The sequence below is a fragment of the Mirounga angustirostris genome, unplaced genomic scaffold, assembly GCF_029215605.1.
Source record: "Mirounga angustirostris isolate CCGP_5_RB_7025 unplaced genomic scaffold, mMirAng1.0.hap1 SCAF_2, whole genome shotgun sequence".
NCBI lineage: Eukaryota > Metazoa > Chordata > Mammalia > Carnivora > Phocidae > Mirounga > Mirounga angustirostris.
In genome coordinates this window covers 122,204,926-122,224,340 of record NW_026991710.1, presented here as the reverse complement: position 1 = coordinate 122,224,340, position 19,415 = coordinate 122,204,926, and the positions used below count along the sequence as shown (strand labels likewise).

The 19,415-nt window shown below is 44.3% G+C and overlaps 1 protein-coding gene across 10 annotated transcripts in view; it reads left to right on the top strand.

Moving 5' to 3' along the window:
• The first annotated feature begins 3,802 nt into the window (after positions 1-3,802).
• ZNF827 (zinc finger protein 827) overlaps positions 3,803-19,415 on the top strand; it is a 169,996-nt gene continuing 154,383 nt past the window's right edge. For all 10 annotated transcript variants that reach the window (XR_010409581.1, XM_064585129.1, XM_064585125.1 and 7 more), the window contains exon 1: positions 3,803-4,465. Coding sequence is in view for 9 of the 10 variants with exons in the window: in XM_064585129.1 (XP_064441199.1) it covers positions 4,423-4,465 (43 nt within the window). In the remaining variant the exon portion in view is untranslated. The remainder of the gene's footprint in view (positions 4,466-19,415) is intronic.

The window sequence follows — 19,415 nt, the reverse complement described above, 5'->3', positions numbered from 1 at the left end:
GAAGAAAAACAAACTTCATATAGATATGTAGTTGGAGGAAGGGAAGAGTATTTTAATAATCTTTTCAGATAATTGTGGATATTCTTCTTTGACATTACACCAAAATTGATGAGTGGCAATTTCTTAAATATTACTCATGGTGTCGAATCTGAAACCATATCAATGAACTTTTTATACTCTTACACTAAAATTCATTGGTCTACCTTGTACATTGAATGGATCCTTTACTACACCATGAATTTGTAACACCATGTATTGGTCATTTGGAAAATATTGGTTCACTGAGTTATGCTGTTCCTCCAAAATGTTGACACAACATATAAAAGTCATATTCATTAACATCACCATGGATCACATCAGAAAAGCCTGTATTCGGAAGCTGTTAAACTCACAGTGATGGATATAAGTTATCTAAAATTCTAATTTTCACTTATAAGTACAAATATTGTCATTGCCAAAAAATCCCGTGCATTATTGTCCTTGAAGGTACAGGATTACTTTATTCCTTTTTTTGAGGAATATCCAACTCTGCATAACTGCAGTTTGTCATTCTTTCAAGTAGAAATAATATTCCATGAAAAACACAGCCATATCAAACAATCTCAGAGGTGATTTTCTTTGAGACAACTGATGTATGTCAGTATGCACCAGAAGTATTTTCTATGTACCTACCATTTTGTCACAAAGAATATTCAAAAGTCTTGTACTCAAGGGTCGAGATTTAATAAAATTAGTAAATTTTACTGCTCAATCAAGGAGACTTTTAAATGAATCTTCCTTTTTTCTCCCTCTAAGTGCATGCTGGTGGAGAATGACTACTAATACATTTTGGTGCCATTGCCTTGATTCGAGCTGCTAAGGTGTCAGCATTTTATTCCCATTGCTTTTGCATCATCAGTAGAAATATGAACACAGATAAAAGGGCAAATAACATCTTAGTATTATTATGAAAATACTCAAGGACCCCTCTAGAGACCACACACCATTCTAGGGGAAGTGCTCCCTCTGTCTAACCTCTCCAGCAATACTTGGGCTAGGATAGAATGTACTCCTGCGAGAGCGACCATTTATGAAACATCTTCTTAACATGCATAATTCTGAGAAAATCGATTCTAATCTCACATTTGAGAGGTGATGTAGATGGGGGTGGAGAGAGTACTATAATTATTAAGATAAAATATTCTTTTTTAAAAAGATTTTATCTATCTATTTGTCAGAGAGAGAGCACAAGCAGGGGGAGTGGCAGAGGGAGAAGCAGGGAGCCTGATGCGGGGCTCGATCCCAGGACCCTGGGATCATGACCTGAGCCAAAGGCAGACACTTAACTGACTGAGCCACCCAGATGCCCCAATAAAATATTCTTTTAAAAGCTTGGACTGTGGGGGTGAACCAAGTGGAATATTCCAATGTAATGACTGTGGTCAACAATAATCCAAGTTAAAGGTTCAGGGCTATGTGCATCCAAAAGGCAGGCATTCCCAGAATCATTTATTCATTTGATTTTGAAATCCACTGTAGCAACTTCCAGCTATTTATCATCCTCATATTGTAGATTGGCCTAACATTAAAATTAGTTTGTGTTCTCCGAACATGTAGCCATTGAGAGTGAGATGCCAGTGCCCTTGAAGAGTGGTTTGTAGCAGACAGATACCACGCTGAGATTTAAACAAAAATTGTTCTGTCCTTATTTCCATTTTCTATTGTTGTGTACTACTTTAAATAATTTTTGGAAAGTGGTAGAGGTATGAATAAATTCAATTAAAAATGCTTCTGGCTGTTGATAGAATACCTTTATAATTAAACGTTGACAGCGTTTGCCTGCATGCCTTTAAAAGGCCGCAGGAAATGTACTCTACTTTGAGGAAAGGCCTAAAGTGTGTCTTCGATTATAGTGTACTAAGCATTGTAAAGAGTCATAGCAGTTCAGGAAAACAGTGGTGGTGAATCTAGGCGGAGTAATTGTCCTTCAAATCCCAGCCAAAAGTTCAGAGTGTGCAGTGGTAGAGTACTGTGACAGTTCTGTGTGCCCTGTGCTAGGTTTAAAGATCCTGCCTACTCAGGGCAATGAGTCTACTTGGAATGGATGGGCTCTGACTTATCATTCATATATTAATTTCAAGTCCAATGCTACTGACAATAGTCAATGTCATGGTAAGCTGAGTTTGATTTGAGTTGGACAATCGTTCTATTTCAAATTATAACCCCGGGGAAACTTAGATAACCGGTTTACTTAAGCCAACACTCTGGGAAGAATTGGTTTGAGAAGGATGCTCCATTTTAAACTCGACTGCTCTGTTTTGGTTTTAGATTGAATTCAAGCAGGTGTTTCAAAACCTGCTTCAGATAGCATTACCTGTCACACTGAAGCTGGATCTTGCTGGGAGTTGGCAGAGAGGGTTTCATCCTGATATTTCATTATCAATGGAAAGCATTTTATGGGGAGATGTAACACTCTTTAAGCTTCTCTAACAAAAGTATGCAATATAAAGACTTATTGTTATTTTTAAGGGGGAAGTAGGGATTTATCCACCATGGCTGTTGTTAACACCACTCAAGTTGTAAGAATTAGCCTAGAACCTCCAAAAGGCATTAGCTATCTGTGTAAGCTTACAGAGTGTCATTTTAACATTCTGTATCTCCACCATGCCTCCACCTTCTTTGATGAAAAGCCTATTTCAAATTTGGTAAGAAAATATTTAACATAATAAGATGATGAGTCAGAGTTTTTAAAAAGCTAAAAACGGAAGATGTAGTTAAATAATTCACCTTTTTATTTTTTAGCTACATCTGACTCATGACATATAATGTATTCTGCTAAGTTCAAAGTTTCCTCTTACAAAAAGAGTTTTATGAAACAACTCTTCTTCAGACCATTTTTACTTCAATTATAGTAGCAGGTTTCGGAGTTTAAATCATTAACAACCTCTGAGTGAACTTTTATCCAAATGACTGCAAGTCACAAAGAGAACAGTCCTCTTTCACCAAGTACCTTTTGTGCTAGAGTGAGACCCATCCTTTTCTATTTTTCTCCTTTATGTCTCTCTTTGAAGACAGATGTGTGATTTGTAAAGTAATGAAAGTATGTATCAGTTGATGAAAACTGCTATATTTGGGTTTATAATGCAAACTAGAATTGCTTCAGGGTAGCTTCACATACCTGCACTACAGTAGCAAAAAAAAGTAAATTTCAGAAGTCAAGATCTCTCTGTGCACTGTAGGAGTATCATGTAGCAGTTAAATCAACCACCGGGGTGAACGAATCTCATTTTTTTCCCCCTTCGTCAAGGGGATGTAATTTTCATTTCGGCAGCGTGTTTCAGTTTTAACTCCACTGAACATTCCAAAACTGGGCACTTATTCCATCAACCTCGTTATCGATTTCACCATATGCTATCTTTTTATTTTTTTTTTAAATTATTTTTATTGGAACGTTTTTGGAAGAGTGTGTGGGAAACTGTAACCTCCACAAACTTAAGGTGATGGGGTGAGAGAGTAATTCTTGCAGTGAAAAAGCCTGAAGAATTTTATACAGAACAAAATGTAGTTTAATAAACAAAAGAAAGTTAAGAGAAAAATCTGTTTTCTTTAAAAAAAAAAAATGAGCCAGAGTAATGGACTAATCGTTGTTTAAAGAGTGGGGAAAACTTTTTTCCCCCTACATTTGGCGAATAGCGGGATAAATTCGAAGAACTCCATCCCACCCCCGCACGCGCGCCCCCCATTCTTTCCAGACCGAGCGGTTGCAAATCCCAGGCTGAGTCCGCCCTGGGAGCCTTAGGGCACCTTCCTCTTTGCTCTGCGTGTGTGTGTGTGTGTGTGTGTGTGTGTGTGTCTAGCTCTCGCTCTTTCCCTCAGTCTGTGCCTCTGTGTGTGTGAGTGTGTGTGTGTGACAGAGAGAGAGAGAGCGCGAGAGGAGAGAGAGAGCGAGAAAGAGAGAGAGAGCGAGCGAGAGAGCGAGCTGTGAGCTGTACCGCCGCCGCCGCTGCCCTTTGATCCCGACATTAGTGTTAGGGGCTCGGAGACACAGAGCGCGGCCATAGACACCGCCGCACCGGCACTCATTTATTTATACCTCCCATCACACACGCGAGCATAGGACACACACACACTCACACCTATTAGATCCGTTTCCATTGAAGAATATTACGCTCGGGGACAAGCCAGGTGCACGACCAAAAATTAAAAAAAAAAAAAAAAAAAGGAAAAAAAGAAGGGAAAGAAAAGAAGAGAACCCCTCATCTGGCTCCAGGAAACAAGCTTCAACCCATTGCACACACCGGAGAGAAGGGGTTTCCCCCTGCCCGCCCGCCCGCCCGCCCCCCAACTACCTCCCCGCTCCTGCCAGTGTCTGCCTCTCTGCCCCCACGGGGGTTTATTTGATCTCACATTAACCAAGGAGGAGAATGTGAGAAAAGGGGGAAAATGCCCAGGAGGAAGCAGGAGCAGCCCAAGCGCCTTCCCTCACGTAAGTCATCCCTTCTCCACCTCCTCTCGTGCCATTTTCTCGCCCTCCCTCTCCTCTTTCCCCTCCGCAGCCTCCTCCGTTGTTTTCTGCATTAGTTTAGGGTTACAGAGGTGAAACTGACAAAGACACAGCCCGGGTTACTCCTCGTTTAGGTCTATGCTGAGGCAGCCATGTTGGTGATGATCAGCCCCGTGCCCTTTCTATTCTCTCTCTCTTTTTCTTTCTTTCTCTCACCCCCCCCCTCTTTTTTTCCTTGAGATCGGGCTTTTTTCCCTTTTCCCTCCCCCTCCCCCTCCTCACTCCGGGTTGCTGGGGGGAGGGGGCAAGAGACGGGAGGAGGGGAGTAGTGTGGATGCCGGTTTTTTTTTTTTTTTAATCGGGGAGTGGGGGGGAAGGAGGTGGGAGAGGTTGGAATCTTTAAAAAAAAAATTCCTTGTGGATCCTAGTGCCTGAGGGTGCGGGGGTCGGGGCGTGCGGAGGGCTGGGGGCCGTGACATGGCGTTTGGGGGTGTCGGGGCGAGGGCGCGCGGCCGCCCGCCGGCTACAGGATCCAGGGAGAGGTCCGTCTCCGGCTAAAGGTTGCGCCGGGGTTGGTCGGCCCCGGGGCCGCCGGCGGCAGCGGCGGCGGCGGCGGCGGCGGCAGGAGCAGGAGGAGGTGGAGGAGGCGGCGGCGGAGGAGGGGAGTCGGGGGCGGGCGAGGCGGGAGCGGCTGGGGAGGGTGTGGGGGCACCGCACACAAACACAGCGGTACACACGCGCCGCCGGGCGGCTGCTCCCGCGGCGCCCGGGCGAGGGGGCGCGCCGGGGCGCGGGGGGCGCGGGGCGGCCGGGCGGGGGGCGAGGCCGGGCAGCGGCGGGCGGATGTGGGGTGCGGGAGCTGCGCCGAGGCGGAGGCAGGAGGCAGGGCGGCTCGCGGCGCGCGAGGTCCCTGCAGAGCCGAGGGGAGGGAGGAGCAGGGCTCCTGGCCGCAATAAAATGCGGGGTCAGTCGGAGCAGACGGAGCCAGGCGAGACTCGGGCTCTCAGACCCCCCTCCCCGGCGAGCCTGAGCAGAGTCCAGGACTAAAGTGCATCACAACCCTCCCCGGCTGCAGCCACACACACCAACTGGAGACACACACCCGCCGGCACGGCCCGGTCCCCTTCCCCTCCTCCACCCGCGCCCCCGTCCCTCTCCGCCCTCCCTCCGGCTTTTCTTTGCTAGACTCTTAACTTTTCCCCCACTCCCTCTCCAGCTCCCGCCCCCCCCCACCCCAATCTTTCTCCGCTTTGAGTGTTCCGAGATGCTGCTAAAGCTAAAAGTGAAGGAGAAAGAAGCAACTAAAAATATCCCCCGGGGCCGCCCGGCTCCTTGAATGCAGGGAGGAGGGGGCAGGGGAGAAGGCGTGGGGCGGGGTGACGGGGAGGAGGGGACGCCGGAGGCGCCGGAGGGAGGGGTCGGGGGAGACTGAGGGTCAATTTCTCCTCTCCCCCCTCACTGCTCCCCTCTCCCGGCGGTTTGGCGCTGCTTGGAGCCTGATCCTGCAAAACCCGGGCTGGGGGCGGGAGCGGGAGCGGAGCCGGAGCGCCCGCCCGCCTGGGTGTCAGGCCGACGTGGTCGGTCACCTGAAGTTCACGGAGGGTGGGGGAAGGGTTAAGGTTATGGTGTCTCGGGCTCGGGTTGTGTGTGAGCTTGTGCGTTTCCGCTGCAGACAGGCAGCGCGATCGATCTCCCCCTCGCGAAATAACCGTGGCGGTGCCTGCCCGGGGGGACGGGCAGGGGGCGTGGGTTGCTCGGGCCGAGCGCCCCCGCGGCTCCGTGTTACCCGGGCCGCGGCCGAAGTGGCGAGCAAGGGCACTTGCAGGCAGCCCGCTCCGCAAACATTCCTCTTTCTTTCCCCTTCCCGGTACGCAGGAGTCGACGCACAGGGCTTGGGTTGTGCTTTTTTCCCCTTCCTTTAAAAAAAAAAAAAAAAAAAAAAAAATGCCCCTGTGCAGTCCTTTCTTCGCCTGCCCGCTAGAGGTTCTGAGGATAATATCACATATGTAATATATATGCACATAAAATCACTCGCAGGCGGCTGCGTGTGTAGGGAAATTTTGTGCGAGGAAAGAGAAGGCGGTGGAGTCGGGGAGGGCGAGTTGGGAGGCTCCGCGCTGCGATTCACAGAAAACTCGCAGCAGTTGGTGGAAGAGTGTGTGCGTGCACATGGCCGGCCGGCCAGTTCCCAGCTCTTTTCGGGGGCGTGTGGCGGGGGAGGGAGAGGAGGCAGGAATCCTGGGGGGGTCGGGGGAGGCTTGCCCTGCTCGGACAAAATGGGCTTCAGTGTTCTCTGCGAACTTGCCCTTAGATGGCAACTTTGGGAGCTGATGAGCTTGTGTGCGAAAACCAGGGCGGTGAGGTTATTTGGTCATTTTCCTTTCTTCTGTTCTCCCCCTGCTTAAAAAAAAAATGTTGGCGGGGTTAGAGGGAGGGTAGGAGAGGAGAAGGGATTTATCTGTTTTCGGCTCTGACGGAGATGGAGCGCCTTCCCTCCCGTTGTGTGTAGCGCATTCGGGCAGCTGCAGGCTGCCCTGCTGGTGACCTTGACCCTGACCTCGTGCGACTACCCTCTCAGTCTGAGAGGAAATTCAGGCTCCATTTTAGCTCGTATGCGTGGTGGGCCTCTCCTGCTTGCTGGTGCCTGGTGATTAAGTTATATTTTAAGAGTGGGCTCTCCCACCCTTTTCTCTAATTGAATACTGTTATCCACTCACTTAAAAAAAAAAAAAAATCCAACTCCTTCCAGTCACATAAAGCCACTTTTACTGAAGTAAGAAGCAATTACCTTTTGGAAACACCGTAAATGTCCCTCCAGTTTTTTAAAGGGAAGCCTAATTTGCAGAGCTTTTCCACTTACCTTTGCATTGAATGGATTTTTGTGGATGTGTGCTGCCTGTTCTAAGCATGGTTTACACATGTTTTGTAAGCAATTTGCATTTGGACTAAGCAATTTCTGGGCAAATGGTGTGTTTTGCAATTCAGACACAGTAACCTAAGGCTTCCTAAGTGCTGAGTGAGTCTTAAAGAAACTTGCAGTCGTGGGGAGAGGTAATAAATATTGACTTTGGTAAAATTAGTGTAAATTAGTATTTAATGTAGAATATACTTGTAGTCTTAAATCTCAGTTTTAATGCTAAATTCTTTATTTGTTTATTTATATGTAGGGGAGGGGTTTTTTCTTAACCTGGAGAACCTTTTTGTATACAGTTAAAAAAAGTAACTCTGCGGATTATGGTTGCCCTAATAGGTCATCTCAGGGTTTTAAGAAGTTATATACAGCATTAGATTTTTAAACTCGACCCTAATAAACGAAAGGAGAGATGTGTATAATTTTTTTTGGCCGGGGGGGGGGGCGGCTAGAATTGGACGAGGAATGAGATGGGGAAACTTGCTTTTGAAACCAAAGAACCCTTCTGAGTAAACACAAAAGTGGCTAATAGCCACTATTGATCTAGAGAAACTGTGAGCACATTTAAAATTAGAAGTAGAATATAAATTAGATTACAAAAAAGAAACTTGTGAAAACTGAATCTATTGAAACTTCAGAGTGCTTTCTTCTTTCCCATAGGCACCCCCCGCCCGCCCCGCCTCTGCACTCCCTCATAAACCATAGACTTTATGTGTGGAATCTATTTTTTCTGTTATAAAATATAATACTAGCCAGGCACGTGTGGATGGACAAAGTCCTCCCACTCTACAACACAGACACCAGGGAACCTGGAAGTTCTAGCTTCGAGTAGATTAGTCCTGGAAATCCAGACGAGCACTTGGTATTATCTGATACCGAGTCTGGGGTGCGCCTCAGCCCCTGGCACGGAGTTTCAGCAATTCCCCAGGCTGGGCTTCGGCCTGCTAAGGTTTCCTAGCTCCTTCTGTTCCACAAGACACCCATGGGACTGTTCAGAACTGAATTAGCTTTGGGGATGGCGAGCCTTTAACCTGACACTACTAACTTAGGCGTTAGATTTCTGATTTAAAATTCTACCTAGTCATTTCCTCATGGGCCTCTGAAGTAAGAGAGAGAAAGAGAGAGAGAGAGAGAGTGTGTGTGTGTGTGTTATATGGGCCTCATACATATGCAGAAAAGAAAATGGCCTGTCCTTTAAAGCTGCGTGGTGATTCCACTGGCCACAAATCAAAAAGAAGTTTTGTACTAGTTTTTGGAGGACACCTCCAACAAAGGGTGTTAAACCTAAACTATTTTTTGAGAAGTGGCTTTAAAAATTATTACTCCAGATAAAGCCTTTACTTCTTGGCCTAGAGCAATATTATCATCTGGGAATTTAAATATGATTCTGCTGCTGTTGGTGGCTCTTTTCTAAAAGTTCTTTCTATCAACAAGGTCCAGTTCCATGTTCAAAAAAATGTCCTAGAGACCCTTTGAATTATACCATGTGCTTGTCTGTAGCAGAATCCCAAACTGCATAGCTTAAAAATGTTTGTCAGTCTAAGAAAGAGGAAGAGGGGGAAAATGATACTGGGTCTGTTTGCCAGGCCTGGGGCTCAGCACTTTATGAACATGGTTACATTTGGGATCACTAACTGAGGAGGGAAAGGGTCAGGAAGGGCTTTCCCCTGTGTTTGTTACATCTGTAAAGCCTTTTACCTTTGACGCCATCAGCACTTTTAAGATCTCCTCATTAGCTGCAACTTACCTATGAACATGTATGAGTTCAGATCCTATTATATTTATCATTGGAAATCTGCCTGATGCCTATTCCCAAGGGGGAGCACAAAGGAAAAGTTAATAGAATAGTTGTTTTGCTATTCCCGTATTTTCATTGTTGACTCAGTTGTGGGTCAAGACCAGAACAGGTTATTGTGTTCTTCATTAACAAAACTTTAAAAACCTTCTCTTGCTTTCTAGTAAATGTGGGAAGCAAAATGACAGGAAAGCCACAGGAGCCCTTATATTTATATTTTTCCATGTCTTTATATATCTGTTGGAAGAGAAAGCGTCGAAGGTTTAACTCTTTCCCCTACTTACTCTTACTAATTTTTTCAGTGACAAGGCACTTCCTCCTGACTATGACAGGAACCACAGGGAAAAATCGTGAATCTGAAGCAATAAAATAATTCACTGTTCCTGTCAGGCAGAGCTAGATGATTCTGAAGTACCACGTAGCAAGCCAGGTTGATACTGGGCAATGAACGTTCATCTGTTCTCCTAAAAGAAATCCGTATATTCCTAATATAGTAAGTAGGGAACACTGAACTTTCCTGTTAAAATAAGGAAGAGAGTTCAAAATCACATTCCTTCTAATGCTTCAAAATGGTTTCTAATAAAAAAAATTGATTTTTAATTTATCTATGTGCTGCCATCTCGCTCTGGGGATGACACAGCTGGTGTGAGTTGACCAGTCTCTGGCACAAAGTGTTAATAAATCATGCTGGAGAAGTATAAATTGGACAGCTTTCGGCCCATATGAGGGCTGACTGTGCATTTGAGTTTTTAGAGCCTCTGAATGGCCTCAATTAGGAGAGGTCCAAGGGAGGTGTGGAAAATCTCTGTCTTGTGAGGCTTGTAAAATTAGATGGACAAAGGCCGTGGAGACACCCAAGGGACAGTGTTGTGTTGGTGGAGCAACCAGGCAGGCTTCTCTTAGGGTCGAAAGGTGGCTGAAAATACAAGGAGTCCTATTAATGTCAAGATGGTCCTGTAGGGAAGATTGGGTTTGAAATGTGTGCTGCCTGGCTGGGTTGGTAAGCCAGTTAGTGATCCCAGTCATTGGGGTTCCGTGTCTGGATGAATCAGTTTGACAAAAGAGAAAAACTCACCCAGGATCACTCACCCTGGTCACTTGCACGCCAAGTGGCGTCTTTGGATGCACCGGTGATAAGGTGTGACGGAAACGGGGGACCCCACAGTATCACTGTGTGAAGAAGTTCTGTTGGTTTCTGGGACCGGTCGGCAGTGCCGTCTTTGAGAGCCGAAGGGCTGCAGGCTTCCTTGTGTGAAGTTGCCTTGTCCCTACTCCATCCTTTTTTAAGTATCTGCTGGAGCATTAGGACAGGAGGACTGAAATGCAAACACAACAGGCTGGAACTGATCTCTCCATTCTGAGTGATGTATTAGTAATTTTCTATAATTTAATCAGACCGATCGCAGAACAAGATAATGATGGTATGACCTACAAAAGAGGACGTTTGGGGGCGTTAAAGGCTTTCTAGCATAAGGTTTTACAAGACCATGGGCTTTGTGGCGAAGGAATGGAGTCTGAGTTTTCTCTTGTTGCAAAGAAATCCAGACCAGGCCTCGTTATGGAGAAACATGTGGGTTTTTTTTTTTTCCATCAGACTTTATTACTACTGTATTTTGGCTTAGTTAAAGTACTGGAGAATCATATTTGAGAGATAGAGGTTATAAATGAAGACGCTGTGTCCGGTTTCTGATGTATTCTTTTCTGTTCCCTACTTTGCTAGGTGTAGCTCAGTAATTCATACCATCTAGGGCCAAGTGTACAAAATACTTTATGGTTCATGGTCGCTGAAATGTCTTCTGTCATATTTTATAAGAAGCTAATGTGCAAAGTACAGACCTTAGAAAGAGCTAAGAGTACTCGGGCCGAAGTTACTAGCTGCTTTCCCTCTTCTGTAGAGGAGCAAGTTTTGTATTTCTATCCTCTGTCTATAAATTACATTTTTTATGATATCAAAGAATAGTGTATGACTAGGTGCTGAAGCAGAGGCCTCTCAGATTACTCTTATCATTCCCTGAGGACCCACCTTTGGGATAGAATTGCTGTAGTAACAACGTAGTTTCATAAAGTAAAATCAGACTTTGGCTTGAGACTAATCTTTAGCTGCATGGGTGCATATTGCTCTTTATTTTATAAAAGTCAGCTTCACTGCCATGCACACACACACACACACACACGGAGGCTGCACTGTAGCTAATTTTATAAAATGTACAGTGATACACGCCCACGGTCTGAGATCAGCATGTGGCCTTTAGCAACTCTGCTTTTGACCTAAGGTTATATTAAATGCAGCAGATTCTGTGTGCCTAAAAAGGATATTGTTTCCAGCCATCCATTCCCTTCTTATTAAAAAACAACCTCCACCACTGAAGTTCTGTCTCTAGAGTTCTTAAATGACTAAGGCTGAGGTGCTCATGGCTTCTGATGTTGAGAAAGTCCAAAGTCAGCCACGTTCTATCTATCAGCAAGAAATGCTGGGCCTTCTCTGAAACTTGAGCCTGAAAAAGCAGACCCTAAAATTATCTCTCTTTCTCTCTCTCTTGTAATTTCTGCATGGGTCAGACAAGTGGTTAGACCCCATTAGAAATGTGGTGTGGAGGAAAAAAGACAAGCAGGGAGAGAGAGGAGGGTCCCAGGCTGAGTTGTGCTGAGTGCTCTGAAGCAGTTGGCCTTCAGAGGGGACCGGAGAAGGCCAGAGGAAAATGATCGTTTACAAGATTGATCAGCAGCACTCTGCTTCTGAGCTTTGGAGACAGGTTGCTGTACTTGCAGAAGGTGATAGATTTTTCTAACGGTATATAGTGCTAGTGTCTTCATTTGTGATTTTAAAAAGCTTTTGTTGTTTGTAATGAGAGGGAGGAAAATATCATGTGATTTTGCCCTCTTTTCACTATGTCTACTGTATATGGTACGACTTAAGTGAAAACAGAGAACACACATGCTTTTTAAGTTCATAGTGGTTAAGTGCATGGACTCTGGCACCAGGCTGTTCACAACCCAGCTCTGGCACTCACTTGCTGTGTGACCTTGGGGAAATGACTGAACTTCCCTGTCTTTGCTTTCTTCATCTCTCAATGGTGATAACAGTTCCTCTACCATAGGGTTATTGTAAAGCTTGGCTGATAAATATCGGTATCGACATTGATAAATATCAATAATATATACACACATAAAACCATGCCTAATTAGTGCCTGCTGCATAGAAAGAGCTGAAGAAATATTAACTCTTACTATGTATATGAAATAAGTTTCCATTTGCTTAGATTGTGATTAGACTGCAGGCTTTTCTGACCCAGGGTGTTTTGGTAATTTCTGTGTTTAAACATTTTTTTCCCCATATCTCTCATTAAAACGATGAGTAATAATATGATACGGTAAAATTCTTTTATAAGGCTGTTAAAATAGGGCTTGACTAATACTTGTTTCATAGGCCAACAATATTACACTAGACTTTAACTATCGGAACATGTTCTGTGTTTGTGATTTGACCTGAATTATGTCTAAACTGTGTAATAATCATATGAATTATGACTGGGTTTTACTGTAAAGTGAGGACAATAAATCCATGCTCACAGACTTATAGGGAGATTGAAATGAGAGAATAGGTATTTAATAAATGTTTATTTATTCATTTATTCAACAGTCAGTCTGCTGATTAAAATTACCCAGGGGAAATTTATATTGGTTTTTCCATGTGTTGTTTAGGTAATAGTTTAAATTTTGCACCAAAGAAGGAAAGGCAGGGTCTGCTGTTTCTAATTGCAGAGAACCAGTCCAAGAGAACACATTAAATTAATTTTAAATGAAGGATTCAGGGGTGTGTGTTTGTGTGTATGTGTATGTGTGTTGTGTTGTCTGTATGTGAGATAGATCATATCAGAGGTTACAACCTAGTGGCCTACTGATGTGTTTTGCCCTACACAGTATGTTTAAAAACTTGAGACAGCATTTGGAAATGGGCGGTTTCACATAAAAATCCAAATTTCTAGCTTCTTTTGAAAACTTGGAAGAGCCAGCAGCACGGGGCCCACCTCCCCACATGGCAGCAATCTGCTGTCATCGGTAGCGGCTGTCTCCCTTCCCCAGGCATGTGCTCGTCAGTCTGCCACAGTTCCTACCACTCTGCTGCCACGTCCCCGTCTGCATATACACCTGCCCACCTCCCTCATGTATATTATGTCCTGGCCCCGGCATGCATTTGGATTAGAAACCGTTCTACATTTTCCAACATTCTGTGAGCTTTAATTCATCGTTGAGGCTAAGGTATTGTAAACCTCATTCTGTGGCAGTATTAAGAAGCAGTAGAGGGTGGGGATTAAGATCCTGGTACCAGATGCATGAGACCCATCCTGGCTGCATCACATTTTAGCCGTGACCTTGGCAAGTGACTGCAGTTGTCTGCCTGTTTTCACATCCATACAATGGGGGAACATGTAGGCTCGTGTCTGGCACATACTTTGCACGGTAAATGCCGGCCACATTCATAGATGCGAGGTGTAAATTCATTTCAACTAAGGATCTCAGTAGGATTGCTCTAACTGCTATGTAATCAATCAGAGACAACTATCGCTGCCTATAAGTTTCTGATCACCGTTAGGCAGCGCAGTGATTCTCAACCCTGGCTGCACGTTAGAATCACCTGGGAGATTAAAAAAATGAAGACACCCCGCCTCCCCCAGCAATTTAAATTTGATAGCTCAGAATGGATCCTGAGCATGGACATTCTTAAAAAGCTCCCTGAATTATTTGAATGGATAGCCAGCGTTGAGGACCCCTGAACTTACCGGAACTCCCACTCTGGGCTGATGCCATTTCCTCCAAAAATAAAGACATGTCACGTTGAGCCTGGGCAGCTTATCGACGATAATTTGTTTGACTTTTAAAACCCTAGAAATAGCTCATTGACTCCCACTCCTCCAAGTTGAAACCAGAGAGGCTCAAGGAGGGACCTGCCCTAGGCAGGGGGCATGGACGCCAGTCTTTTCTCTAACCCTCTCCCTCCACGATCACCAGGGTTTCTCACTTGCTTTGTGACTTTGGGCAAGCCAGTGAACCTCTCTGTGCTTAATAGCACCATCCTGTAAAATGGGTAATAGTAGATTACCCACACCTTCTGTTTACTTTGTACTGTATTGTTCACAAAGCATTTTCACTGATCTCATCTGCCTGTAAGCAGGCAGGAAAGACTCCTTTTCCCACCACTTGGACGGAAGTAGAAACTGAGCCATGGAGAGGAAGAAACTACCTTGAGGTCACCAGTGTCAGCACTGTCAAGGGCTGGACCAGCTGCTGGTCTCCCGAGGCCCGCTGCGAAACCTTCATGGGGCCCCGCACGTGAAGGGCATGACTTCACCACCTGCCCCTTTCAGAGACCTTCCACTATAGGAGGAACCCTTAGGTGCTGATGGAGCATGTTGCTCTGTGATTCATGAGAACTTGTGCCACCAGTAATAAAGTTCTTTCCTCAAAGATGTATTTGACCTCAGACTAAGCTGAGGGTAAGAATTAGAGTCACATGCAGTGACACTTTCTGGGGTCTGAATTACGTGCTCCATATGGAGAACACTGCTTTCGTGTAATGGCCTAGAATTATAGTTGTCTTCTAATCTGGGCTTGTTTGGCCCTACTTGTTAACCCAACAGTCCTCTCCAGAGCATGAAACACAGCTGTATTTGGAAGGAAACAAAGTGTGGGACACCCTCTGCTTCAGGAAATGTTCCTGAAATGTGCTACATGATTTCTCCCTTCTAGGGGAAAGCAAACCTCAAATAATCACATACTGGATTTTAATCTGACCTTAAGAAAGAGGGGAACCAAATTATAGTGAGCTGCTTTCTGACATCGCTAGGAAGAGAGTAATGTCACAATCTAGAAGTGGGGTTTGCGTTGGCTAGACCACTAGATCATATTTAGAGAGAAATGCTATGCACCAAAGGCTACTCGAATACTTGCTGAGAGGTGAGAAAATATATACAAAAAAAAAAAAAAAAAAAGAAGAAGTACAAGTATTTTAAATAGGACTTAGGTGTACTCCATGAGACTGGAACCTAGAAATCACAGATATGAATTCTGGTTATTCATTTATTTGTAAAAGTCTACATTGGCTCTTAATGGCAAACGTAGTACATGCTTCGTATAAATAATGAAAACTATGTAGAAATGTTTAAAGTAAAACGTGAAAGCCCCCTTCCCCAACTTCTATCCACAGAGATAACCACATTCATAGACAACAAGCAGAAAGATAACAAGCAGCATTGAAAATTCAGCCTTCATTCGAAAAATGGATGCATTTCAGCGGAGTTGGCTGAGTTAATGCAAGTGCTGAATTCAGAACAAGGGTGGCAACACTGGTCTTGTAAACTGATTAGATCACATCTGTACCTTGAATGCCAGATTGGGTGCCCTGATTTAAAGGGGGAAATTGATAAAACTACTCACCAGGAGGGAGGCAACTAGAATCTAGGCTCTTGAAATCATCATCAGAGGAATTAATTATTGCGACAATTGCGAGTTCTTAATTTGAAGCTAAGAGTGAAGAGAGATAACAGTCATGCCTGGTAACTACATTCAAATTATATATAAAGTTCTGTCAAGTGATAAAGGGAGTAAACTTACTCTGAATTGTCATTCCTCCTAAATTTGTAGTTTTGTGTCTGATAACTGATACTTCATTGATTGATTGGTTGATTGATTCATTCATTCAGCAGTAACTGAGGGCTTCTGTACCAGGGAGTAAGGATCAGTGGAGTTACATAGAGCATGGTCCCTATTTGTGAGGGGCTCGAGCCAAGGGGGCAGAGAAAGAGATGGAAACAAATAATTAAAATTTGGCTTGAAAGATATTTTCATAGATTTATGAAATGCTGAGCAGAAAACAGGGACTAGGACCAAGAGGGTAGAAGTTATAGGGAAGTAACTGATTTTTTTTTTTTAAGATAAGGGGCTATTGAGTAAATACAACTGTGCCGAAAATGAAATAGAAGATCTTGTGTTTACAAAGAAGCTGGTTCAACCACCAGGCAGGGGTGATTTTCTAAGGACTTCAGGTAGAGGGGCGGGATGGAAGGAGCCATGTTGAACTTTGAAATCATTTAATATTATGAAAAAGAATCCTACAAAGCAAATGTTGCTTTGCTTGGTTTCTGTCACAAAGTCAGAGATCCGTTCCTACAACAGAGGAAAACCTCTCTCGATATACTGAACTGGAAAGCCTTTTCAGGGAATAAGGGTATATGTCAACATACATGGTGTTACATTAGCGTAGTGAGGACATGATCCCCTGAGAGTTGTAGTCCCTACTGGGTGCTCATTCATTAAGAAGAAGTTTTTAGCATTTACCTGGCTGGTAGAAATTGTAGAGAAGGCAGTCCCTGCTGACAGTTCTTTCAAATGTTGACACAAAACAATCACAGGGGATAAGCACAAATCAATATGCTAACAAGTGCACGACAATATAATATGAATTAGATGTGTAAATGTTCGAGGAAAGTCGGAGTGAGAGTGACGGGGAAAAGATTCCTGGAGAGAGGCGATACTTCAAATGTCCTCGAGGAAGGGATGGATTTAGATCTTGAGAATAGAGGAGAGAACATTGTAAGCAGAAGAAATGGCATTAGCCAAAAGAGGTTGAAATAAGCCAAAAGTATCTGGGAGACATTAAGAGAAGAAACGTAGCTGAATCAGAAGGGTTATATTGGTGGTAGAAGGACAGGAGGTAGGAAAAATGTAGTAGGAGCTAGTCCAGATGATAAGAGATTATGATTACTAAATTTTGTAGTTTGGATACAATACAAAATCAACTGTGAAATGTAGTTGTTTCTTTCAGTGTGATAACAAAGGAGATGGAGGATGGTGACCTGAAGGGGGCGGGGGAAGCTTTTTTAAGTGGGGAAGGCTGTTCAAAAACCAAAATGGATGAATGATACTGATGTTGCCTTGAAGGTGTCTCGAAAGACCTGCCAGTGATGGGCTTCTCTGGGGCCAGTGCTCAGTGCTGCAGACCCTCAGCCTGGGCTGCCCTGTGCCTCTTGCCCCTTCCTCACCTCTTTGGTTTTCCTTGGCAAGGAGAGCTCTAATGCAGTGACTCCCTTTGAAGGTCGTAAAGTAAGAGCTATTTACAAAAAATAACACGGCTAACATTTATACACAGATAATGAAGCGTAATGGTAAAAGGGACTGCCCAATCTAACACAATTCAACACTGTCGAACTTCTAAGGTGCTCTTCTCCTGCTACCTCTTCCCGTTATCCTAAATTTTCTGTTTATCATTCCCCTCGCTTTACCCTATTTAGTTTTGCTTGTCTTTGGGATTTGCAAAAATGGTAGCACACGGCATGCCTTCTGCACCTTGGGTTTTCACTCAGCCAATATCTGGGCGAGATACAGCCACACTGACGTTTGTAGCTGTGGTCTCCCTGGCCCTGCTGTCGGGTGGTACACTGACAAAACACACCACGATGGACGTACGGTTCGTTTCTCCTTCTTGCTATGATGAACAGTGCTGCTGTGCACGTGCATGTGCAAATCACTTTGTCTTAAAGGACTGTCAAGTTCATAGTGTAGGGGATATGGGTTTTCTAAAATTTTAGTTCTTGCTTGCAAACTTGAATTTTATCATTGGCTACAAGTACGGTCAGTCTTTTCTTAAAGTATCAGTATTACTTTGCTCGTTTCCAAGAAATAGTGTGCCGAATACCCAAATTTGAATGACCATAGTTCACTGGTTATTCTTTCATTGAAAGTGACGTTCCCTGAAAAGAGTGGCTAGTTCAGCTCCCAACTGAATCAGAGATTGACTTTTCCTTGAGATAGCCATCACACTTCAGTAATGGTAGAAGTGCTTTGTGGACACATTTCATTACATATCATATTAAAAAGATATTTACTCAGGGTCAGTCTTTAATAAAATTAGTAATTTTTACCGCTGCTTCATCAAAGTCATTCTTAAGTGAAATGGACAGGGTTGCTTTCTTTGGGGGGTATGTGCGAATGAAAACAGTTTTGATCTTGAGGACACTTAAAAGGGTCTCAGAGACCACTAGGGGTCCGCAGACCACATTTCGAGAATCAGTATCCAAGCTGTCTACATAGGAATGGAAACGCAAGTCTTGGTGTTTGTCTCTCTTCAGCTTTCCTTGATAATGTTGTAATGCCACACTTCGTGAATATTGGCACTGAACAACCCAAAAGGCAGAGAGCCCTGAAGACAGGGAACCCTTTGCTCACAAGTGTTCTCAGCTTCTATGCGATTTCTTTGAAGTCTCTTGTTCTGTCTGCAAATGGGAATGAAAATATGTATCTTGCTGTATAAAAATCTGTTTTGAAATAAAAGTAATGTTTTAAATAAACTTAGCAGTTAATATTTTTCTTCCTCACACAGACATCTATATAACATCATTGGTCTGTGGAGACGCTTGAGGTTTCCCCTGTGACTTGCTGGCATCCCCGCTAGGGAAGGAGCACACCACTGGGGGCCACGGCTAGCATGCCTTACCGTGGAGGGTGCATAGCTGCGCACGACAGACGGCCACGGGTTTTGGGAGTATTTCTGGGCTTCTTGTGTTCTCTCCCTGGGCTGCTGCCCTCACCAACCATTAACGCCCTTACCCAGGACAGAAAGCTGAGTGCCTAGGTGCCACGTTCTGCCTTTCCTCCCGCATCAGACCAAGTCTGTTGACTCCGCTGTCGATGTATTTCTGGAATTCATCATGCCCACTCCCTGCCACTGCTGTAGTTTATACTCCTAGTTTCTCCTGTGAGGATTCATATTTTTTTTCTTCTTTTTGCCTTAGTGTCCTGTCCCCTTCCCTCTACCCTGGCCTCTGTGGAGCCCCGTGTTCACACTGTTACCATAGTGGGCTTTTGGAAACACTCACATGTATATTTAATATCTTTTACACATCTCCTCAAAGGACAAAGTTTGTTCTTCTTAGCAAAGTATAGAAGGTGCTTCATCATCTGAGCCTCCCTTTTTTGGCCCTGCTATATACCCTTTGTTTCATTCATACCAAATTATCTATTTTACAGACCACTATGTTTGTATTTCCTTATTTTGGAATTCTTTTTCTCCATTTCTGGGATGTCTTCAACCCATCAGATACTACTTATCCATTAACACTCAGTTTGGGGGGAATCCTTTCCTGCTTCCCCTCCTCCCCGACTGTTGTCCCACCTACTGGGCAGAATTAGGCATCCCCTCCTCTGGCTCCCATTGGTCTCTCATAATACCT